The 19,469-nt window shown below is 48.3% G+C and overlaps 2 protein-coding genes and 2 long non-coding RNA genes across 5 annotated transcripts; 1 reads left to right on the top strand and 3 right to left on the bottom strand.

Annotated features, from left to right (window-relative positions):
* Nucleotides 3,573–4,127, bottom strand: LOC8063063. The gene is made up of 3 exons (XR_002452035.1): nucleotides 4,077–4,127; nucleotides 3,894–3,986; nucleotides 3,573–3,818 (listed from the first exon to the last, which is right to left on the bottom strand). It is a non-coding gene; the product is annotated as an uncharacterized LOC8063063 (long non-coding RNA).
* On the bottom strand, nucleotides 8,352–8,747 carry LOC110434814 (vegetative cell wall protein gp1-like). Its single transcript, XM_021459545.1, has one exon. The coding sequence runs from the start codon at nucleotides 8,745–8,747 to the stop codon at nucleotides 8,352–8,354; it is 396 nt and encodes a 131-aa protein (XP_021315220.1).
* Nucleotides 8,948–14,983, top strand: LOC110434528. 2 transcript variants are annotated; one of them, XR_002452032.1, is made up of 3 exons: nucleotides 8,948–9,139; nucleotides 9,214–9,365; nucleotides 14,441–14,983. It is a non-coding gene; the product is annotated as an uncharacterized LOC110434528 (long non-coding RNA). The 2 variants fall into 2 exon arrangements; XR_002452033.1 differs by having other exon boundaries at nucleotides 9,205–9,365; nucleotides 14,441–14,874.
* Nucleotides 9,572–14,403, bottom strand: LOC8063062 (putative multidrug resistance protein). The gene is made up of 6 exons (XM_002452208.2): nucleotides 13,819–14,403; nucleotides 13,645–13,699; nucleotides 12,894–13,530; nucleotides 12,273–12,813; nucleotides 11,270–12,160; nucleotides 9,572–11,172 (listed from the first exon to the last, which is right to left on the bottom strand). The coding sequence occupies exons 1-6, from the start codon at nucleotides 14,056–14,058 to the stop codon at nucleotides 9,802–9,804; spliced, it is 3,735 nt and encodes a 1,244-aa protein (XP_002452253.1). The 5' UTR covers nucleotides 14,059–14,403; the 3' UTR covers nucleotides 9,572–9,801.

The raw sequence follows: 19,469 nt of genomic DNA, 5'->3' as shown, positions 1-19,469 counted from the left end.
ATCTCCCGCTCGCTTTTCCCTTTTCACTCCTGCACGGCACGCGCGCCGTGAACCGGCAGCTGGCAATAAAGAAATTTTTTTATTTTTAGCCTATTTTTTAAACAAATTTCAATTTTGACACGGTTTTTAAAAAAATTTCAAAACTAGGCCGTTTGGCCCCGCCACCATGCATGGCGGGGCAAAAACATTGCACCCCGCCATGCATGGTGGCGGGGTTCTCCCTGCCACGTCAGCGCTGCATGGCCCTGTGTGGTGACGTGGACCCCGCCGTGGATCATGGCGGGGTAGGGGTACCCCGCCGTGGATCATGGCGGGGTACGGTCGCGCCCTACTTAGTCGGCCGAACGGCCATCTCTTCCCATTTCTCTCCCTCTCTCACCCCGAGTGTCTCTCTTTCTCTCCCTCTGTCACACCCGAGCTCCGCTCTTCTCCGGTGCCCGTCCGCGTCGTCCTTCACCTCCATTGCCCCGCCTCGGCGCCCCTCTCCGCTGCGTATTCCCCGCCTCGTCGTTCTTCACGGTTGTTTTCCCGGCCACCCCTCGTTTGGATAAGGTAAATTTCTTACAACCTTTATGTTTTCATAGTTTAGATAAGTTCATTTGTTTATTTTTAATATGTTTAGTAAATCTCTTGTTACGTTACTTTGTTTAGTTATGTGATTTTTGTTGAATTATTTTCGCGTTTTTAGATGGAGGACTCGTATCGTGAGTCTATTTGGCGAAAAAAGGGTCGTCCTAGAGAGTTGTACCCCGATGTGTCTTGCAAGGATGCCCCCGTGCCTCCCGAGGAACCTATTCCTAACTGTGATTGTGGACATCCGACACACGTGAGCCAGTCGAGACATCCGGATACTGCGGCACGTTGCATCTATACTTGTTATAGTTATAGCGTAAGTCACTGTACCCTCTGTTTTTCTTATTGGTTTTTTATCTTTTTATTCTCAATGAGACAATTGAAACTATTTTGTAGCCCTACTTCCGGTGTTTTTTCTTCCAATGGATCGACGGGCCGGACAAGTTTGACCCAAGAATTCTGCTTTTCTACCACGGCGTTGATCATTGCAAACGTGAGTTGTTTACTCGCTGGGTTCCGCCCCCCCTAACCCTCCTCCTATGACGGAGGAAGAGAAGGCCGTCGCCTCTGCACGGCGGCTCGAGGATCCTCCAAAGTGTCATTGCGGAGAACAAGCCGTGATAAATCCACGGAATGAACTAGAGTTCATTTGTCCTCTGCGGCGTGAAGTAAGTTTTACGGTCAATCTTAAAATTTCAGTTGCTTTATGTGTGTTCTAATGTGTTCTTTTTGTAGGATCGTGGTTTTCGAAAGTGCCGTTTCGCAGAGTGGATCTATGGTCCAAAGAGCCATTGGCCAGAGCCTGAGAAGCAGGAGGAGGTTCCAGAGTGGAAGAAGAAGCGGAGGTCTATTGCGCCTCCCGTGATGTGCAAATGTGGTGTTGAAGCAAGCTACGGCCTAGTTCCTTCAGGTCTTGGGATTGGCCACTTCTGTGGCCACATGATCGACTATGATGAGGTTTGCTAGGACTGTGCACATTTAGTACTACTATACTCATATATTTGTTTTTGTACGCTAACTTTGTATTCATATATTTCCCGTAACAGAGCACTCAGAAATGCAAATGGGAATCATCTGATGATGTGTTTAAGTTCAAAGATGAGTATAAGGCAAGAGTAGCAGTTCGCAAGACGAGAGGTTATCCTGCAAACTACGTCACTGATTTTGTGAAGGACCATAAGAAGAAAATGCTTGCATTCGCCCAGGAGTTACGTGTTCGTAACCCTGCGAGTATTGCATGGAAGAAGTGGTCCGAGGAGAGGGAAAAGGAGATAGAGGAGTACCGTGCAAGGAAGGCTGAAGAGCATGCAAGGAAGGCTGCGGAGGAGGCTGAGCGAGTTGAGATGCAATGCTTGAACGATACTATTGCCTCATTATGTGCTAGTAAGTCATTTAATTTTTGAAAGTGAAACTGTTTGTTTCTCTGAAATGAATATGTTATTAATTCTTTAAATTTTGTACTTACAGAGATTGGATGCACCGGAAACTGGCAAGCAGATGTGGGCTGTGCTAAGTACGCGGAGAATATGATATTAGGGCGGGACGCTGCAGTTGGTGGCACCGCTAGCCGTCCGATTGTGGTCGAAGAGGAGGCCGAGGCGGAGGAAGACGACGACACCGGAAGGATAGGCGACCTCATTCGTCTTGCCGAGGAATTGGGGTACCCTCAGGACAAGCATGAGTATGAAATGGGAAGGATAGGCGACCTACTTCGTCTTGCAGAGGAGGGTGAGGCGTCAGGACCGATGCCTGTCGGTGCCTCAGAGGAGGGTGAGGCTGCATACCACAACCAGAAGACATTGGTCTACGACTCATGGTGGCCAACAGACATGACCGAGGAAGAGGGACAGTTATACTCTCAGGCGGCAGAAGAGGCGGAGGCAGCTTACTACGAGAGACAGGCTAGTGAGGCCAAGACAGCGGAGGCGAGCATGGGTAAGGAGGCTGTAGTGGACGATTGGGACTCCGAGGACGAGTTGCTTACGCAGTGGTGCACGCAGTTTGATTGATGTGGTAATGTATGTGAGTGGCTTAGGAATGAGACTTTTGTACTTTGAAACTTTTCATGTAATAATTTGTACTCCGACGTATTTCAATTTGATCGCTCCTCGCCAAAGTCCACAGCTGTCAGAATGTTTAACTAACATAACAATTTAAAAAGATTTTCTAATATGTTTAACTAATATAACATTTAAAAGTTTTGTTTCTTGCATGTCTACTAGCTATTTTTTTGTGTAATATTTAAAAAGAAATAGAGGAAGTCACTTTGACTAGTGCCATGAAAGGCAGCAAAGGTTCTGGCCATTTTCTGGCTAACCCGCCCCCAGCCATGGCGGGGTAGCCAGAAAATGGCCAGAACCTTTGCTGCAGTGTCTTTGTTTGGTTTTTGTTAACCGATTGTCCTCGTTCGCAGCTGGTTTGGTAAGACTGAGATTTTTACGTAAATACCAAAGATACTTTAGAACGAACAACTTAAATAATTCTCACTAAGGCTTAAAAAAGGTACATCAAATATCTAGAAATATGTCACAGTTACCAACGTGCTGGAAATAACAATATGTCACTGGTACTACATGACAAGTCTCAACTGCTAAACATGTCTAATCTAATCATCGCCAGGGGTGTAGCGGTTTCGCGGCTTCCGTCGCCTCCTAGGATTGGTAGGCACCACGTTGCTTGTCCACCCCACGTCCGTGCGGTCCCGCCGCTGCCTCTCTCGCTGCCGCCTATGGACACGGTCCATCTCCTGTGTCGACGAAGTACCCTGCAAACAAGTACCCTAATGAGTAATTTTAAATTTTGAATCATGGAAATATAGAAAAGTAAAAGCACAGTATAGGCACCTGGTGCCCGACGTGTCTGTACTCCTCCTGTGTGTACTCCACCCCCTGTGTGTACTCCTCCGGTGTGTACACCACCCCCTGTGTAGCAATAGGAGCACCGCCTAGCTGTGAGGTACCCATCTCCTCGTGACCGGTGAACTCCCACTGTAACTCGTCGTCGTCGTCGTCGTCGCCACTAGTCGTGGAGTACTGAAGGGCCTCGTCGTCATCGTCCACGTCCGCTGGACCCTTCCCTGTGTACTGCGGAGTACGTACAGAGGAGGAAGCGGCCCTAGCCGAAGTAGCTCTGGTGGACATCGAGGCCGTCTAGCTCCTAGACAACATGGGGTGCAACGGAGGCTCATATGTCGTGTCTGCACAGCTCAGCTTAGCCGCTAACTTCTTGCAGCCCTTTTTGATTTTCTGCAGGATAAAATGACAACATGCATTATTCAGTTGTAATTGCTTTGTAATAATGAATTATTTTATCGAAAGTACCTTCACAAAGCTGCGAAGAGGGTTGCTCTTGTCGTCTCTACTCCGGAACAGTTGCCTACTAGCTTCCTCGGAGTAGTTAGACAACTGTTGTGACTACAACATCACACACAACATTAACTCGATCATTTGGACAACTGTTGTGCCATAAACATCAAATAATACATAAAAGTCCAAGGTACTTACCACATATCTATTTAAGGGGGCCCTAAGAACCTGTTTGTCAACCCTTTGCGCCTCATCGAACGCATCGGCGATGTCATCCTCACCACCCTCATCTGCAGGGGTGTTGGTGTACGGGACCATGATATGAGTCCTCGTACTCCGGTGCAGCCACTGTAGGTACTCTATCCATCTGGCTGGGTCGTGCGGTGGTAGTGAGTTGACGAGGGGAACCTGCCTGTGATACCAAGTCTGCAAATGTGCATCGTGCCTGACCGCCCAATCCTTTTGCGTGGACCGAAACCTACGATCAATCCTGCAAAAATATATTGCATTAGCAACGAGCCAGTTAATGGAAACAAACAAAGTGCCATCATACTTATGCAGCTCAGCGTTTGTGGAATACAGCGGTGGAATCCCCTGCAGCCTCCCGAACTGTCTGTAAACCCTGCAAGGGTAGTGCATCTCGACCACGTGGAAGAAGATGAGTGGGCCATCGTAAAGCCAATCGCTATCCTCCTCCTCGCAGCGTGGACTAAGGTACCCCTCTAGCTCCCACCGAGACCACGGTGACCATGTGACCTGCAAAATTTGTAAACTTATTATTAGTATTTCAAAATAAAATGCATTAATAGTGCATTTAGTACTAAAATTGAATTGAACTTACGTAGTTGTGTGTCAACACGTCTAGCTCGTCAGTGTACTGCCTGTACCTCCTGTCTGCTTCGCCCCTGACTACCTTAGCATCTGTCCAGAGAAAAAGGGCGGTGGGTCCAACATCTTCATGCACCCATACCTGCAATTAACACAAACATAATGTCACAAATGCCTTAAGTGTTATGAACAAATCGAAATAGCAAATGCACTTACAGGCAAACCCGGAGGTTTAGTGGGCCTTCCAACTGGAAAACGTTCCCAAATCCAAACCTGAAGTAGATATGAGCAGCCACGTAGGTTTCCATTCGAAGACTGGCGACGACAGGCCTGGCAAAGCTGACGGTATGTCCATGCAAGCACCGCGGTACCCCAACTGTAGCCGGCAATGTTCTCCAGTGGCTGCATAAGGATCCTCAGGAAAATCCAGCTGATGCTGTCTCCTGAGGAATCAGGGAACAAGAAACCCCCCAAGAAGTGCCACAACCACACCTTTGCATACATCTCCACCTCATGATCTGGAGCATCAGGCGGTGGTCCTGCACCAAAGTTCTGCGTAATCCAAGACGTCGAGACTCCTGAGGTCTTCCTGCAATTACCAGTAAACCAATAACGTATAAATATAGATGTATCTAAAACGGTTGTATTAGTAATTTCAATGGGACTCAAATATGAACTTACTTGGTGCCTTTAACTTCAGCATCTGATGGCCGCCTGCCACAAAACTCCTGTACCAAGTCTAGCCAAGTAGACTCATCGACGACCCCAGTCACCGGATGACCAGACAAACTCAAACACAATATCATCTTCACATCCTGCAATGTGATAGTCATTTCTCCACAAGGTGTGTGGAAGGTGTGCGTCTCCTGCATCGTTTTAATGTTGTGTATATCAATTATTTGAGGGCACATATTTAACAAACAAATTAAAGTCATGTAAAATGTTATGTTACCTATCAACAAAAGCAGTAAGAACTGCAGGGTCTAGAGTGGGAAGTCCACTGTTGTAGACCCGGACGATCTCAAGAAAGCCTGCACGACGGATGTACGGCGCGTATCGCTCGTTCCAGCTGTGTACGTGGTGCGTGCGACCACGAAGCACACACAACGGCCTCTGCTGCTCCGACAAGGCCTTGGCCCTCATCATATGCTAATGCCCACTTCGCTTTATTTTCCATCTGCTGATCTAACCATGCCTTGCCCGCTCGATTCATCATCTTCTGTAGTTCCGCCATTGTCTCCTTAAACTCGTGTTCCGTACGTTTATTACAAAGTTCCTTTAACTTGTCTGCCACCTCCTTTTTCCGTTGACGGCGCCAGAAATTAGCGGCAAAATGCCTCATGCACCAACGGTGCACTAGGGGTGGGTGCCCATCAATGTGTTCACCGGCAGCATTAAGAATTCCAATGTGACGGTCCGATATCAAACAAATGGTGCGAGAAGGACCAAGGACGTGAAGACGGAGCAGACGCATGAACCATGACCACGAATCATTGTTCTCCCCCTCTGCCAAAGCAAAAGCCAGTGGCACAATTTGATTCTCAGGGTCTACAGCAGCAGCCATCATCAATGTACCTCTGTATTTGCCGGTGAGGAATGTGCCATCAACTAGAACAACTGGCCGGCAATACTGAAATGCATGCTTACACTGATCAAAATACCAGAACACACGGTACAGAATATGCCTCAACGGGTTCTGAAGATAAAACCCTCCTGTGTATATGAACCATCTCATGCCAGGGTTGAAGTGTTGCATTGCACACAAAATGCGTGGAACCCTGTTATAGGCTTCCTCCCAACTACCCCACCGAATTGCCAGGGCAATTTGCTTTGCCCGCCATGCCTTTCCATATGTTACCTCATACCCAACAAAAGTGGCCATGGTCTCCTGCAAGAAAGACACCGATACGTCGTTGTCCGCATCTACAAGACCCAATATACGGCGAGCAAGGTACCGAGCTGTCAACTGGGGATGGTACCGTTTGCCCTTGTTAGTCTGGCATCTGTGCGGCTGGTCCACTGAAGTTACCTTCCACTTCCCATCACTCGACCGTTTCCGTGCATTCAACTTCCACGTGCACGGAAACCCTGCCTTGCATACTATTTGAAATTTTACCTCCTTGTCGGAATGCCGAACCGTGTATGGCCTATGATGATACACAGCATAGTCCTGAAGGAACAACTTCATCTCAGACATCGTATTGAAAAGCATTTCCTTCTTGAGTATTAAATTTTCATGGTTGTACAATGATTCCTTACAAATCTGCAAACCCGTGTCACAAACCGCCATATGCGACATGCTGACATCCATATAATTTGGAACACCGGTAAAGGGCAAGCCAGCCTCCCTCAGCTGTGTAAGCTCTGCCGATGTATAAGAGGGTGGTGCAACGTAAGGTTGTGCCTCTCTAACCCGACCCCATCCTTCATATTCCTCTACATCAACTGGATACCCTGTGGCTAAATTGCCCTGAGTCTGCGTTGCATGCAGTACCTCAAGCAGAACGCCTGAGGGCATGCCACGAACCGGTGCACACATGCCAGGTGAACCTACTTCCTCATTTTCTGATTCTTCAGAATCAGAGCAAACATCATCACCAATCATTTCATCCTCTGCCGCCTCATTCTCCTCATGTTCAAACTCGTCTACATCAAAATCATTTCTTATTTGACCAACTGGAGGAGATTGAACCCGCTCCTGCGTCCAATTACCATCCAAGTCCATACTCTCCATAGTTTGTTGGACCTGCACACCACAATCACCATCGTCGTCGAAGGACGCCTCCTCATTCTCAACAGTTTCCAACACCAACTCAGCCATGCCCACATTCGAACCTTGGATGACCCTATTGTATCGGGACCACTCAGCTTGGTTGCACAACTCCATCATCACATAGTGTGCCCTATTCTTTCCAACATCAAACCTACCCTTTAGTGTGAAACCATCGCCAAACTTCAAACTCAAACGCTCACATAGATCACTGAAACTAGGGGGACCATCAAACCATTCCAAATCCTCAGACATATCCTCAAACTGACAATCCTCTCTCCTAACACTTCCTCCGTAAAAAAACTATTACACCGTAATCCATCTAAAAAATGCCCAGACATCCGATAATTAACTAACCGAGCAATACGGTAAAACAAATTACTACATAACTAAGTAACTAACTAAGTAATACTACTCGACTAACTAACTATATTATTAAATAATAACTAAAACTAATTAACTAATGAACTACTAAACAATTAAAAAAACTATATTATTAACTAATAACTTAAACTAATTTATTAGTAAACAATTAAAAAAACCATATTAATAAATAAGAACTAAAACTAATTAACTAATTACCTAATAAACAATTAAAAAATTATTTTATTAACTAATAACTTAAACTTATTAACTACTAAACAATTAAAAAACTATACTATTAAATAAGAACTAAAACTAATTAACTAGTAAACAATTACAAAAATTATATTATTAACTAATAACTTAAACTAATTAACTACTAAACAATTAAAAAACTATAGCAAAATTAACTAACAAATAAAATTTAAACAAATTACTAACTAACTAGCAAAATTAAACTATATAAACAATTATATAACAATGTAACTAATAATTTTTTTTAGAAAAATACCTTAGGCGACGAACGGCGGTGGGTGGGGCTGCTGGGGCCGGGGCGCGGCCGGAGCGGGCCGGGGGCCGGCCGGACCGGCGCGGCCGGGGAGCGGGAGGGGCGTGGCCGGGCCGCGGGAGGGGCGCGGCCGGGGCGCCGCGGGCGGCGAAGGGCCGCGGCCGAGGCGGCACGGCCGGGAAGGCGCCGCCGCCGCGCGGTCGGGGCCGGGCGCGGACAGCGAGGCGCGGCCGGCGGCGGTGCGCGGCAGGGGCGGCGCGGGTGGCGGGGTCGGGGAGCGGGTGGCGGGGTCGGGGTCGGGCGCGGAATGGATACGAACAGAAGACGGATGTCCTTTTGTGCACGCGGACGTGCCCCGCCATGATCCACGGCGGGGTTGCCGTAACCCGCCACCGGTCATGGCGGGGTCCACGTCGCCCCCGGGGCCATGCAGCGCCACGTGGCAGGGTCAACCCCGCCACCATGCATGGCGGGGTTCTGTGAATTTGCCCCGCCAATTTTTTTGAAAAGCGGCCTAAAATTGAAATTAATTTTAAAAATGGGCTAAAAATAAAAAAAAAAATTCGCAATAAACACCCTGCGTGAAGCCAGGGAAGGTCGAACCACCGCAATCTTCAGTTCTTCCCCGGATCGGCGACGATGCCGCGAGATGGAGAGGGCCGGGAGATTCGGGCAGCCTCGTGTTTGGCGCGGCATCTGTGAGTTCCCAAGGCCAGCGTCGGCGTCGCATAGTCAACACGTCGGTGTCAGTGTGAATCCAAGGGAGTGAGTCAACCCGCTACCGCTACGTTGGTAAGCAAAGGGCGATCGACCTTTTTAAATTTAAAAGTGATGGAATAAACATGTGAGAGAAACAGTGTATGCAGGGGTTGGCGGCAGTTAGCCGCGACGGTCGAGCGATCTGGGCCCCGCGCCGCCGCGCTGAGATTACTCCGGTGTGCTCGGGCCTGAGGATGAGCTTCTGTTCGCCGCGCAGCCGCGGGTGGTGTGGCTCAAGAGCCGACGCGTCCAGCTCAAGGTGAGGGAAGTCACACCATGCTCCTCACCTGTTTGTTGTTTTTCCCGAGTGGAAATTGCAGTGTTGGCTACTGCGTGTCGAAGGTGTCAGTCGTAGCCAATTAATCAGTCTGTTCAGTGTCGTAATCATCACAAGGCTAATCATTTATATATAAACAAAACTCAATCTTCAGTAAAGTCGATTTGGAATGATGTGAAACTCACTCATTTGTCCTACTAGTTCCCATGGAAGTTATTGTTATTATAGATTTACAATCAGAAACTGGATCAGTACATAGCTGCCCCTTCACCAACTCTTAAACACGTTAATTAATACATAGGAGCAGGTGCCAAGTGCAAGCTCTGAATATTGCACATCCCAGCACCCTACGAAGGTAGGCTACTCCTCTGCATTTAGCCGACTTCCTTCTTGCAGTTGCTGGCAAAACCCAAACATCTCAGTGCTGCTTGCCTCCCTGCTGCAAAGTGACCAAGCCAAAGTAGGTCCCAGAGAGACCATTGGCCATTAGGGACGCATGGGTGCCCTTCTCTACGACGACTCCCCTATCAAGCACAGCTATCATATCACAGCTCTGGATGGTGCTGAGCCTGTGCGCCACGACCATGCTGGTCCGGCCAACCATCACCCTGTCCAGTGCCTCCTGCACCGCCTTCTCGGACTGGCTGTCCAGTGCGCTTGTAGCTTCATCAAGCAACAGGATGGCTGGGTTCTTGAGAATGGCGCGGGCGATGGCGATGCGCTGCTTCTGCCCTCCTGATAGTTGGACGCCCCTGTCTCCACACCATGTGTCGTACCCATCCTTGAGGTTACTGATGAAGTCGTGCGCGTTGGCGGACCTTGCCGCCTCCTCTACCTCTGCCTCACTCGCCATCTCTGCCTCCAACATTATGTTCTCTTTTATAGTGCCAGCGAACAATGTTGGTTCTTGGCTGACAAGTCCAATATGTCGGCGCAGGGCTTGGAGATTGTATGCTTTGATGTCTCTACCATCTATGTTCACCACGCCCTTGAGTGGGTCGTAGAACCGCTCTATAAGCCCGATGATGGTTGACTTGCCAGAGCCACTTTGCCCGACAAGGGCTGTTGACTTGCCTGCCATCATGCTCAGTGAGAATCCTCTGAAGATGGTCACATCTGGCCTAGATGGATATGCGAAATCAACTCCTACAATTTCCACATCTCCAATGAGCTTCTCTGGCTTGTACCCCTTAGGATTGTCGGGGTCAATCTTCGTTTGGCGGTCGAGAATAGTGAACACTGAAGAGACCGCTTCGGCACCTTTGGCGATATCTGTTGTCATGCTACATGCATCTGCTATCAGACGCCCTGTGCTGACTAGAATCATGCTGGTTTGGAAGACTGCCTCCACAGCAATGAGCCGCTCGGCCATGAGCTTGCCACTGTACCAGTAGTTGAGGGCCCATGAGAATATGGTGAGGCTCACAGAGGCGCCGAGCCCTAGACCTGCGAACCACGACTGCCGGATGCTCTCCTTGTGTGGTCCATGCTGGGCATGGCTGAAGAGGCGTAGGATACGGCCCTGGGATGAGAAGGCGGTGATGGTGCGGAGGTTGGAGACAGCGTCAGCAGCTAGCTTGCTAGTTTCGGACTGGGCCTGTATCGACTTCATGGACATGTTCTTTAGCAAGACACGGCGAGCATAGGAGCAAGCAATGATAAACGGCTGCAGTGCTATCATGACAAGGGCCAACCGCCAGGAAATGACAAGACCCACGGTGAAAGCAATGACCACCATGGAACCCGTCTGGATCAACAGAGCCATTCGGTCGCCCACCAATGACCTTACCTGCAACACAAATATATGTTCATGTATGTATGACTATGCTTTTCCAAGTATGATCATAAGCTATAGTGCATAGTATTTTTCTGAGTACAGTACTTACTATGTTGGCTTCCTTAGCGAGCTGTGAGCATATATTGCCAGTGGAGTTGTTGTCCTGGTCAAACCATCCGATCTCAAAAGTGAGGATTTTCGCAAGCATTCGCTCCCTGATCCTCTTGGTCAGGCATTCTCCCATGGCAGCAAAGCTATAATGCTGTCCAATGCTGAGCATGAATGAGAGCGCAACGAGAGCGAGGAAGATGAAAGCATACATCCTTGTTTTGTCCTTGATCTCCTCATGATCTGTGGAGTAGTAGATGGAGAATGTGCACCCCATGCCATATGCGAAAATAGGCTGGATTGCCCCAGATAGGACTGCACATGAGCTCCCCACCAGTGCAAACTTCCACTCTGGTGCATTGAGGAGAAGCAACCTTCCGAAGGATGGCACAGGAGGCTTTGGCTTCTCATCAGCGTTCTCGCCATCTCCTGCATCACCAACGGACCGTGTTGAACTTGACCTGCTAGCTGAAGAGACCATCTTGCCATTGTTGCTGTTGCATTGTCCTGCACTAGGAGATGCACCACAAGTTCCACCATCCTCGCCGGTGTCCTCATTCAGATCTCTATTATGCTGAAGATGGACAAGAGATGAGTACATGCCATTCTTGGCAACGAGCTCACTGTGGGAGCCCAGCTCCTGGACTGAGCCAGATTGCATGACAGCTATGCTGTCGGCATTTCGGACGGTGGAGAGGCGATGTGCAACAAGGATGGTAGTCCGGCCTACAGAGGCCGCGTCGAGCGCCTCCTGCACGACGTGCTCGGACTCGGTGTCCAGTGCGCTCGTTGCTTCGTCAAGGAGCAGAATCTTGGGCGACCTCAGAATTGCTCTGGCAATGGCAATCCTCTGCTTCTGCCCTCCAGACATCTGTGCACCACGCTCACCCACCTGTTTTTGTTTTCGTTCCACACATGATTAGTATCGGTATCGGAATTCAGAGTCAGTGATTATTAGTGCAAGTTTAAATAGCTTTCATCAATTCATCATACAGGCTGTTTACCTGCGTGTCGTAGCCCTGCGGCAGCTGCGATATGAAGCTGTGGGCGTTGGCCGCCATTGCTGCGGCGACGACCTCCTCCCCTGTAGCATCCTCCTCGCCGAACAGTATGTTCTCCCGCACCGACATGGCGAACATGGCGGGCTCCTGGCTGACGAGCCCCATCTGCGCGCGCAGCCACTTGAGCCGGAGCCGGCGGATGTCCACGCCGTCCAGCGCCACCTCCCCGGCCGACGAGTCGTAGAACCGCTCCAGCAGCGCGATCGCCGTCGACTTTCCAGAGCCACTGGGTCCGACGAGCGCCACCGTGTGCCCAGCCGGCACCCGCAGGCTGAAGTTGGCCAAGACGGGGCTCTCTGGCCGCGACGGGTGGCAGAAGTCGACGTTCCTGAACTCCACCTCGCCGGCGACGTTGGCCAGCTCCTCTCCGGCGCCACTCTCGGAGTCAATCTTGGGCACCCGCTGTATCATCTCAAGGATCCTGTCCGCTGCCGCGGTCGCCTCCGAGAAGTACTTGACGTTGGACAGCGCCGCCCCCAGCGACCTGCGTGTGTGACGTTGTCATCTCTAAGTACTACATATATACTCCTATCTGACAGTAGTAAGTTATTAGTAGTGACGTACACGCCTCCGATGACGATTAGGGAGGAGACGACGAAGACGGTGCCGCCGGGGTAGCCGTGGTACATGACGAGGCGGCCGCCGTACCAGATGTTGAAGGCGTAGATGGCGAAGGCGATGCCGTTGGTGCCGAGTGCGAAGCCCTTGGCGAGCCCCTGCCTGAGGCCGAGGCGCGCCGACTCCTGGAGCGCGGCGGAGAAGCGGGCCATGGTGGTCTTCTCGGCGACGAAGGCGTAGACGGTGCGCGCCGACGAGACGGCCTGCTGCGCGACGGCGCCCGGGAGCGCGTACTGGTCCCTGATCTTCCGGGCGAGCCCCGTGAGGGCGCGGCCGTACGAGACGCCCGGGACGACGAGGAGCAGCGCGGACGGTAGCGTCACCAGCGTGAGCCGCCACAGCAGCGCGAAGCCCACGGCGTAGCTGCCGGCGAACGTGGTGGCGTACATGGCGAAGCTGGGCAACTTCTCGCTCAGCGCGTCCTGCACCACCAGGCTGTCGTTGGACACGCTGGTGACCACCTCCGACGTCCACCCCGGCTTCAGGTCGAAGAACTCCACGTCCTGCCGGAGCACCGCCTGCAGGTACCGCGACCGCATCGGCGACGCCTGCCGCTCCGCCGTCCGTGCCCAGCAATAGCCCTCTGCACGTACGTATACGTACGTATGGACGTACGTACGTATGGTATACAACAGTATCAGACGCGACGAATGAACTGACACGTTGCATATATTGTGCTCAGGGACCATATTATTACCTAGGAACGCTCTTACCCAGGAGACGCACGCAATGTAGACGATTCTGATGACGTTCTGGAAGGATTTAGTATATATGAGTTCATTGACGTCAGGGAGATGTATGTATAGCAAGACGAAGGTAGAGAGATTTGCCGGATTATTGGAAGTGGAACGCGCCTACGGCTACGGCGTACCGCGTTGATCTTGGAGGTGAACTGCTGGAGGTGATCGGGGCCGCTGCCGAGGTCGTTGGCGATGCGGCTGGCGACGAGCAGCCGCAGGGGCGTGGCCATGCCGTCGCCTATGGCGCCGACCAGGCCTAGCACCATCAGGGCCACGTCGACGGCGGCGTCCGCGTGCACGAACACCGAAGACCCCAGCGCCACCAGCGACGCCGCGTCCACCTTCTTTGCGCGTCGTCCGGCGGCGTCCATGACTGATCGATCGATGAACGTCGATCAGAGTACGTGCCGGTACGCTGTTGCAGACGCGACGCCCAAGGATGGCTGACGAGACAGTATATATAGTAGACCAGCAGGCCAATGGGATCGATCAGAGGAAACCTGTGATGAGATGCTCTGTTGCTCACACGAGCTGCATGCATTGTATTGATTCTCTGCAAGGCAAGCAAGCATCCATGCTTAGGCCTTGTTCAGTTCTGAATTTTTTTGGGTTTTGGATACTGTAGTACTATCGTTTTTATTTAATAATTATTGTCTAATCATACATTATCTAGCTCAAAAAATTCTTCTCGCAATTTATAGATAAACTATGCATATAATTTTTGTTTTCATCTATATTTAATGCTTTATGCAGGCCTTATTAAGCCGTCAGCCGTGAAACAGCACACCTCTCCTTATTTTGGCCTTTTGCTATGCCAATGCCGACAGAAGAGGTCCTACAGATCAGACATGCTACGGCCTACGGCGACATATGCTGCTGAGTGCTGATGCTATGCAGCTACATATGCCTACTGTATATAGAGAAAATCAGAACGTCTGGATTGGTACTTGTCACGACCACGAAAGAGCAGGATCCTAACCGTCTACGATCGGTGATGACAGTGTCATTTTCTGCTCCCTCTCTCAAAACCGTCCATGCATGTCGTCCGCCATGTACCCGGCCTGTGCTCGACAAGACAATCATGTACTAGTAGGCCTTGTTTAGTTCCGAAAAGATTTCGAATTTCGGTACTGTAGCACTTTCGTTTGTTTGTGACAAATATTATCCAATTATGGACTAACTAGAATCAAAAGATTCGTCTCGCGATTTCCAACTAAACTGTGTAATTAGTTTTTGCTTTCGTCTATATTTAATGCTTCATGCATGTGCCGCAAGATTCGATGTGACGGGAAATCTTGAAAACTTTTTGCTTTTTTGGGTAAACTAAACAAGGCCGTATTTAGCTAGACAAAGGAATGTAGTAATGGCAGGGGCTGCTCCCGCACTTCCATACTTCTGAATTGATGCTAGGAGGATGGACACATTTGTGCAAATAAAAGCGTGGCTGGCAGGCAGGCGTTGTCCATGTGGATCTGCTATTGCAGCTGCCTCTTTTGTGGATCCTTCCACCAGGATGATTGTATCTCCTGTGCAAATGGTCGGCACTACCTACTGCCTCTGCTCTTTTTAATTTTTAAAACAAGGCAACAACTGTTAGTTACAGATTACAACCATGATAAGCTAACCTCGTTACAATCACCATTGAACTGAGTGAACATCTTAACTAAAGATGAGCTACCTCGTTACAGTACATCCTACTGGCATGGACAAAAGAAATAGAAAGATTTACACTAATCGGGTTTTTAACTCCCCTCTATTAATATATTTGACTGGCAATTTTGGGAAAGAAAAAGGGGGTTTTAACATCCTGAATGAGGACTCCAACATGAGATCCATCTCAATCCCCTTGGAGTTTATCTTCTTAAAAACATTTCGACAGTCAGAAGCTACAGTGAACTATCTGAGATTATGCTCCGCAGCAAAGGAAACAACTCATCTGTCTACAATTGCTTCAACTAGTTCAGGAATCAGGATCCTCACTGAATGCACCCTTGTGGATCACATACCGCTATTCCAAATCCCATGCAGGAAGGACTTTTTAATATTGATGCATCAACATTGGTCATCAACCACCAATTCGGTGGTGGAATCCATTTTTGGATAGAGTAATCAGATTCACACCTATGTCATGTTGATATTTTATTAGATAAGTGCAGCAAAGACATCTGTCTATAAGACTATAACCTATCTCCTTTTCTGCAATTACCTTGCATGGTATGGACTATAAGTCTCCACCATTGCATACTGAATTTCTTGTCTCCCAAATATGCCGAGCAATGAAAGCTAAAGTAGTGGTCTTTTGCTTATACGATGGACCATCTAAGAAACCAAATAACCACTGCTTGATACAAACCAAGTACTTTATATTCAGTCAAGTACTTTATATTCAGTCTGAGGCCAAAACACCTTTTCCAGTCACGCCAAACCTCAGATACATACTGGCATGTTAAAGTAGCATCTCCACAGTACAGGGAAGGGAATACTTACATCAAAAGGCAAGAGGCAAAGTGAAAAATAGAAAGCTATACGAGATATTACAGAGTGTCCAGCCAGAGGCGAACTAACAGCCTATCAGATTCCCCAATGCAGTTTGATTGAAGTGAAGCTTCTTCTTTGAAGTTGTGAAGCCACCTACCAAAGGTGGCCTGTAAACCCTTGAAAACTAAACGGTTCTGAGCTTCCAAATTTCCCATGCAGCAATGAGGAAGATTTCCATGAAGAATGACATGTTCGCTGCCCTCCTACTTTGCACAATTTTCTTATGAAGATCAAGAACATTCACCCAATTAATCCTCAACTTATTCCAACATCTCTTGGCAAAGCAGCACTCAAAAAACAAAGTATCAATGGTCTCTTCTTTTCCATCATGACAGAGGACACAAAGGCTGTTGGGCTGCACATTGAAATTCCTTCTTGCTAGCATATTCTTCGTGTTAAGCCTGTCAAAGCAAGATTGACCATGCAGAGAACTTAACTCTTGGAGTTACCTTGGATTTAAAGGGATATGACTTAAATGTAGAAACAATAGAAAAAAAACCCAAATATTTCCCAAACAATAAGAGCTTTTGTGCTCACCCTGCGGGAGCCACGAAGAGTCGAAGAGCAACTTTAGTAGAGTGAGACGTGAAGAGAGTCAAGTGGTCCAGCTGTGTAAGTGTTAGAGCTTGTGGTAAGCACTCCATGTGGGAGAGTGTGACTTGCGGGTCACCACTAGCAAGAGGACCGGCGGCAACCTTGAGCTTTGTCCCGACACGGATTAAGTGGTTGGTAAACCACCGAATCTCAGGATAAAAATCACTGTACCATCATCTTTTTGTTGATTTGCAATTTCCATACACAAGCTTGTATTTACTTGGTCATATATTCTGCTTGTGTTGTTGCTTTTGTGTAGCCTTTAGTAGCTTATTAGTTGCTCTCTAGTGTAACTAGTTGGCTTGTGTAGTCTTGCTAGTTACATTGCTTAGTTGTATAGCTAAGTAATTATTGAGTTCTCTAGTTTGTCTTATGTAGCCTTGCTATTGAGCATCCCTAGTGAGCATAGACTTTGTGTGCTTTTGCATACTAGCATGTGTAGGAGCTCCCAGGTTGCATAGGTTTATGTGACCTTGCTAACTAAAATTGTTTAGGAGAGCTCTAACTAGCCCGGCACCTTAGTTTCTCATATTAGGATCTTTGTAAGCTGCTTGTGAACTTAGATAGAGTGGTGTAGTCTTAGCTAGACTAATAGTTTTAATTTCACATTTTCTTTGGTTAGCTGGTGTGATTAATTTTAGAAAGAACTATTCATCTTACTCTGGTTTGTCATCTCGACCCTACACACACTTCACGGATTTGCTTAGCCTTCAACCTTCGCGATGATGCCATGTGCCGCCCCTAATTCCCACAGGAACCGCACTCAGGTTTTGAGGCCTAAACCCAAAAACCATCCCACTGGTGGTTTTGAGGTCCAAACCACCAAATAGCTCATGGATAGCATACTTCATACGCCTCGCCCCATGATCTCAATATGTGTCATTGCCGCTCATCAAGTCCTCCAATGCCTCTAATTGACTTGCTCGACCGTCGTCTTGACCCGATCAACACGGTCCACTCTTCCATGTACACTTGCACTCGTTGGTGTCCCTAGGTGTCAGCTACCATGATCGCTCCTCCACCTTCCCCGGTCCCTTGGTCCAAGCCGAGTGTCCATTCTTCACTGCTCCTAATCCATCGGCACAAACCCATATGACCTTCACCTTCATTGTCAACCATCGTCTCTGAGCTCCACACCTGCACACCACAAGTCAAGGGACATGTTGCACAGTCCAACTCACACCTCACTTGGTTCAACAACTCAACCCAAGACGCTACTCTTATTGACAAACGCTCATCACAAACTCGAACTACACGGGCACATATCAACTATATGTTCACAATCTCCCCCTTGATTAGTTCACAATGTCAACACCAAACACAAAAGAAAAGAAAAATAAAAAACTCAGTCAAATGGCCAAAAGCCAGAGAAAAGCCAAAATTGGGTCATTTAAAGTGAGCAAAGCTTGGTCCCTAAAGACATGGGCAATGGCTCGACGCAACCAAGCAAAAATAGCTAGTCCTAAAGAAGAGGCAGAAAGGGCTCAACACCACTAGCAAGAAATTAGAGCAACTTCAGAAACTCCCGAAACACTGCTAGTCCCTCCAGAAGAGGCAAAGGTTCAACACAATTAGCAAAAGCAACTCAAATCTGCAACTCTCCCTGGACAAATGAAAACTCTCACAAATGAATGCACTCTCAAGAAGTTTTCCTCCTAGGGTGCTCTCCCCCTTAGGTGGATTCTTTGTGTATATCTAATTCTCCTCCTTGTTGATACTTAGCAAAGCCTCCAAAAACTGCAAACCCCCCCCCCCCCCCCCCCCCCCCCACACACACACACAAAATATGCTATGTATGCACAAGGATGGATAAGATGCAGCAGCTTCAGGGTATAGTAACCAGAATGAAAAGATGCTCTAAGTGGTGTTGTCCTATGAGTAAAGCAATAGATTCGTGTTCTAGCAAATGCTCAAACTGATCATATGATACAAAGTATGATGTTTAAACATTTGGATCAATTTTAAGCAGTTTCAAGGAATAAGTTCACCACTAAAGACAGCAGATAGCATGTATGAGCAGAAAATCAACCAAGTGCTATGTGTTACAAGGTAAACTACCTAAACATTGGTCAACCAACGTGTCAAAGACGAAAGTAAGACTTGTGTTGTGTATAGCTAAACAGAATCAAGTAGGGCAGGTGGCTGCCTACGCAACTTCCATACTAGTGCTAGGAGGATGGACTCTGCGGAAAGCAGCGGTGGCAGGCAACGTTGTCCATATGATCTCGTGCTGCAGCTGCCTCGGAGAAGTTCTGATTCCGTTGATCTCAGGATGATCTCTTGTCCACATGAACGTGATCTGGACCGTTACTCTGCCTGCTGATTTGTCCGAGGTTGGGCACCGCCAGGTGCCAACTAAAGTTGAAAACGGACATGATAAATCTCTTTCCGTCCACAACCGTATACCATATTTTCTCGTTTGTTTTCGTTTTTTACGAGATAAACGAAAACGAGACCGAAAACGGGACGGATTAAAACGGGAGCGGGATCGAAAACGGTAGAGCGTTTGTCCGTCCGTATTTGCGGAATCTTTTTTTTTACCGGGATATCCCGTTTTTCATAAAAACGGGAAATAGCCCAACATAGTCCCTAAGCCCAATATGGCCCAAAATGTCTCTTGCCTTATGTGATGTATGGATAATTCATATTT

This window comes from Sorghum bicolor, chromosome 4, assembly GCF_000003195.3.
Source record: "Sorghum bicolor cultivar BTx623 chromosome 4, Sorghum_bicolor_NCBIv3, whole genome shotgun sequence".
Classification (NCBI taxonomy): domain Eukaryota; kingdom Viridiplantae; phylum Streptophyta; class Magnoliopsida; order Poales; family Poaceae; genus Sorghum; species Sorghum bicolor.
Note: the sequence above shows the minus strand (reverse complement) of the source record. Positions and strands in the feature narration are given on the sequence as shown.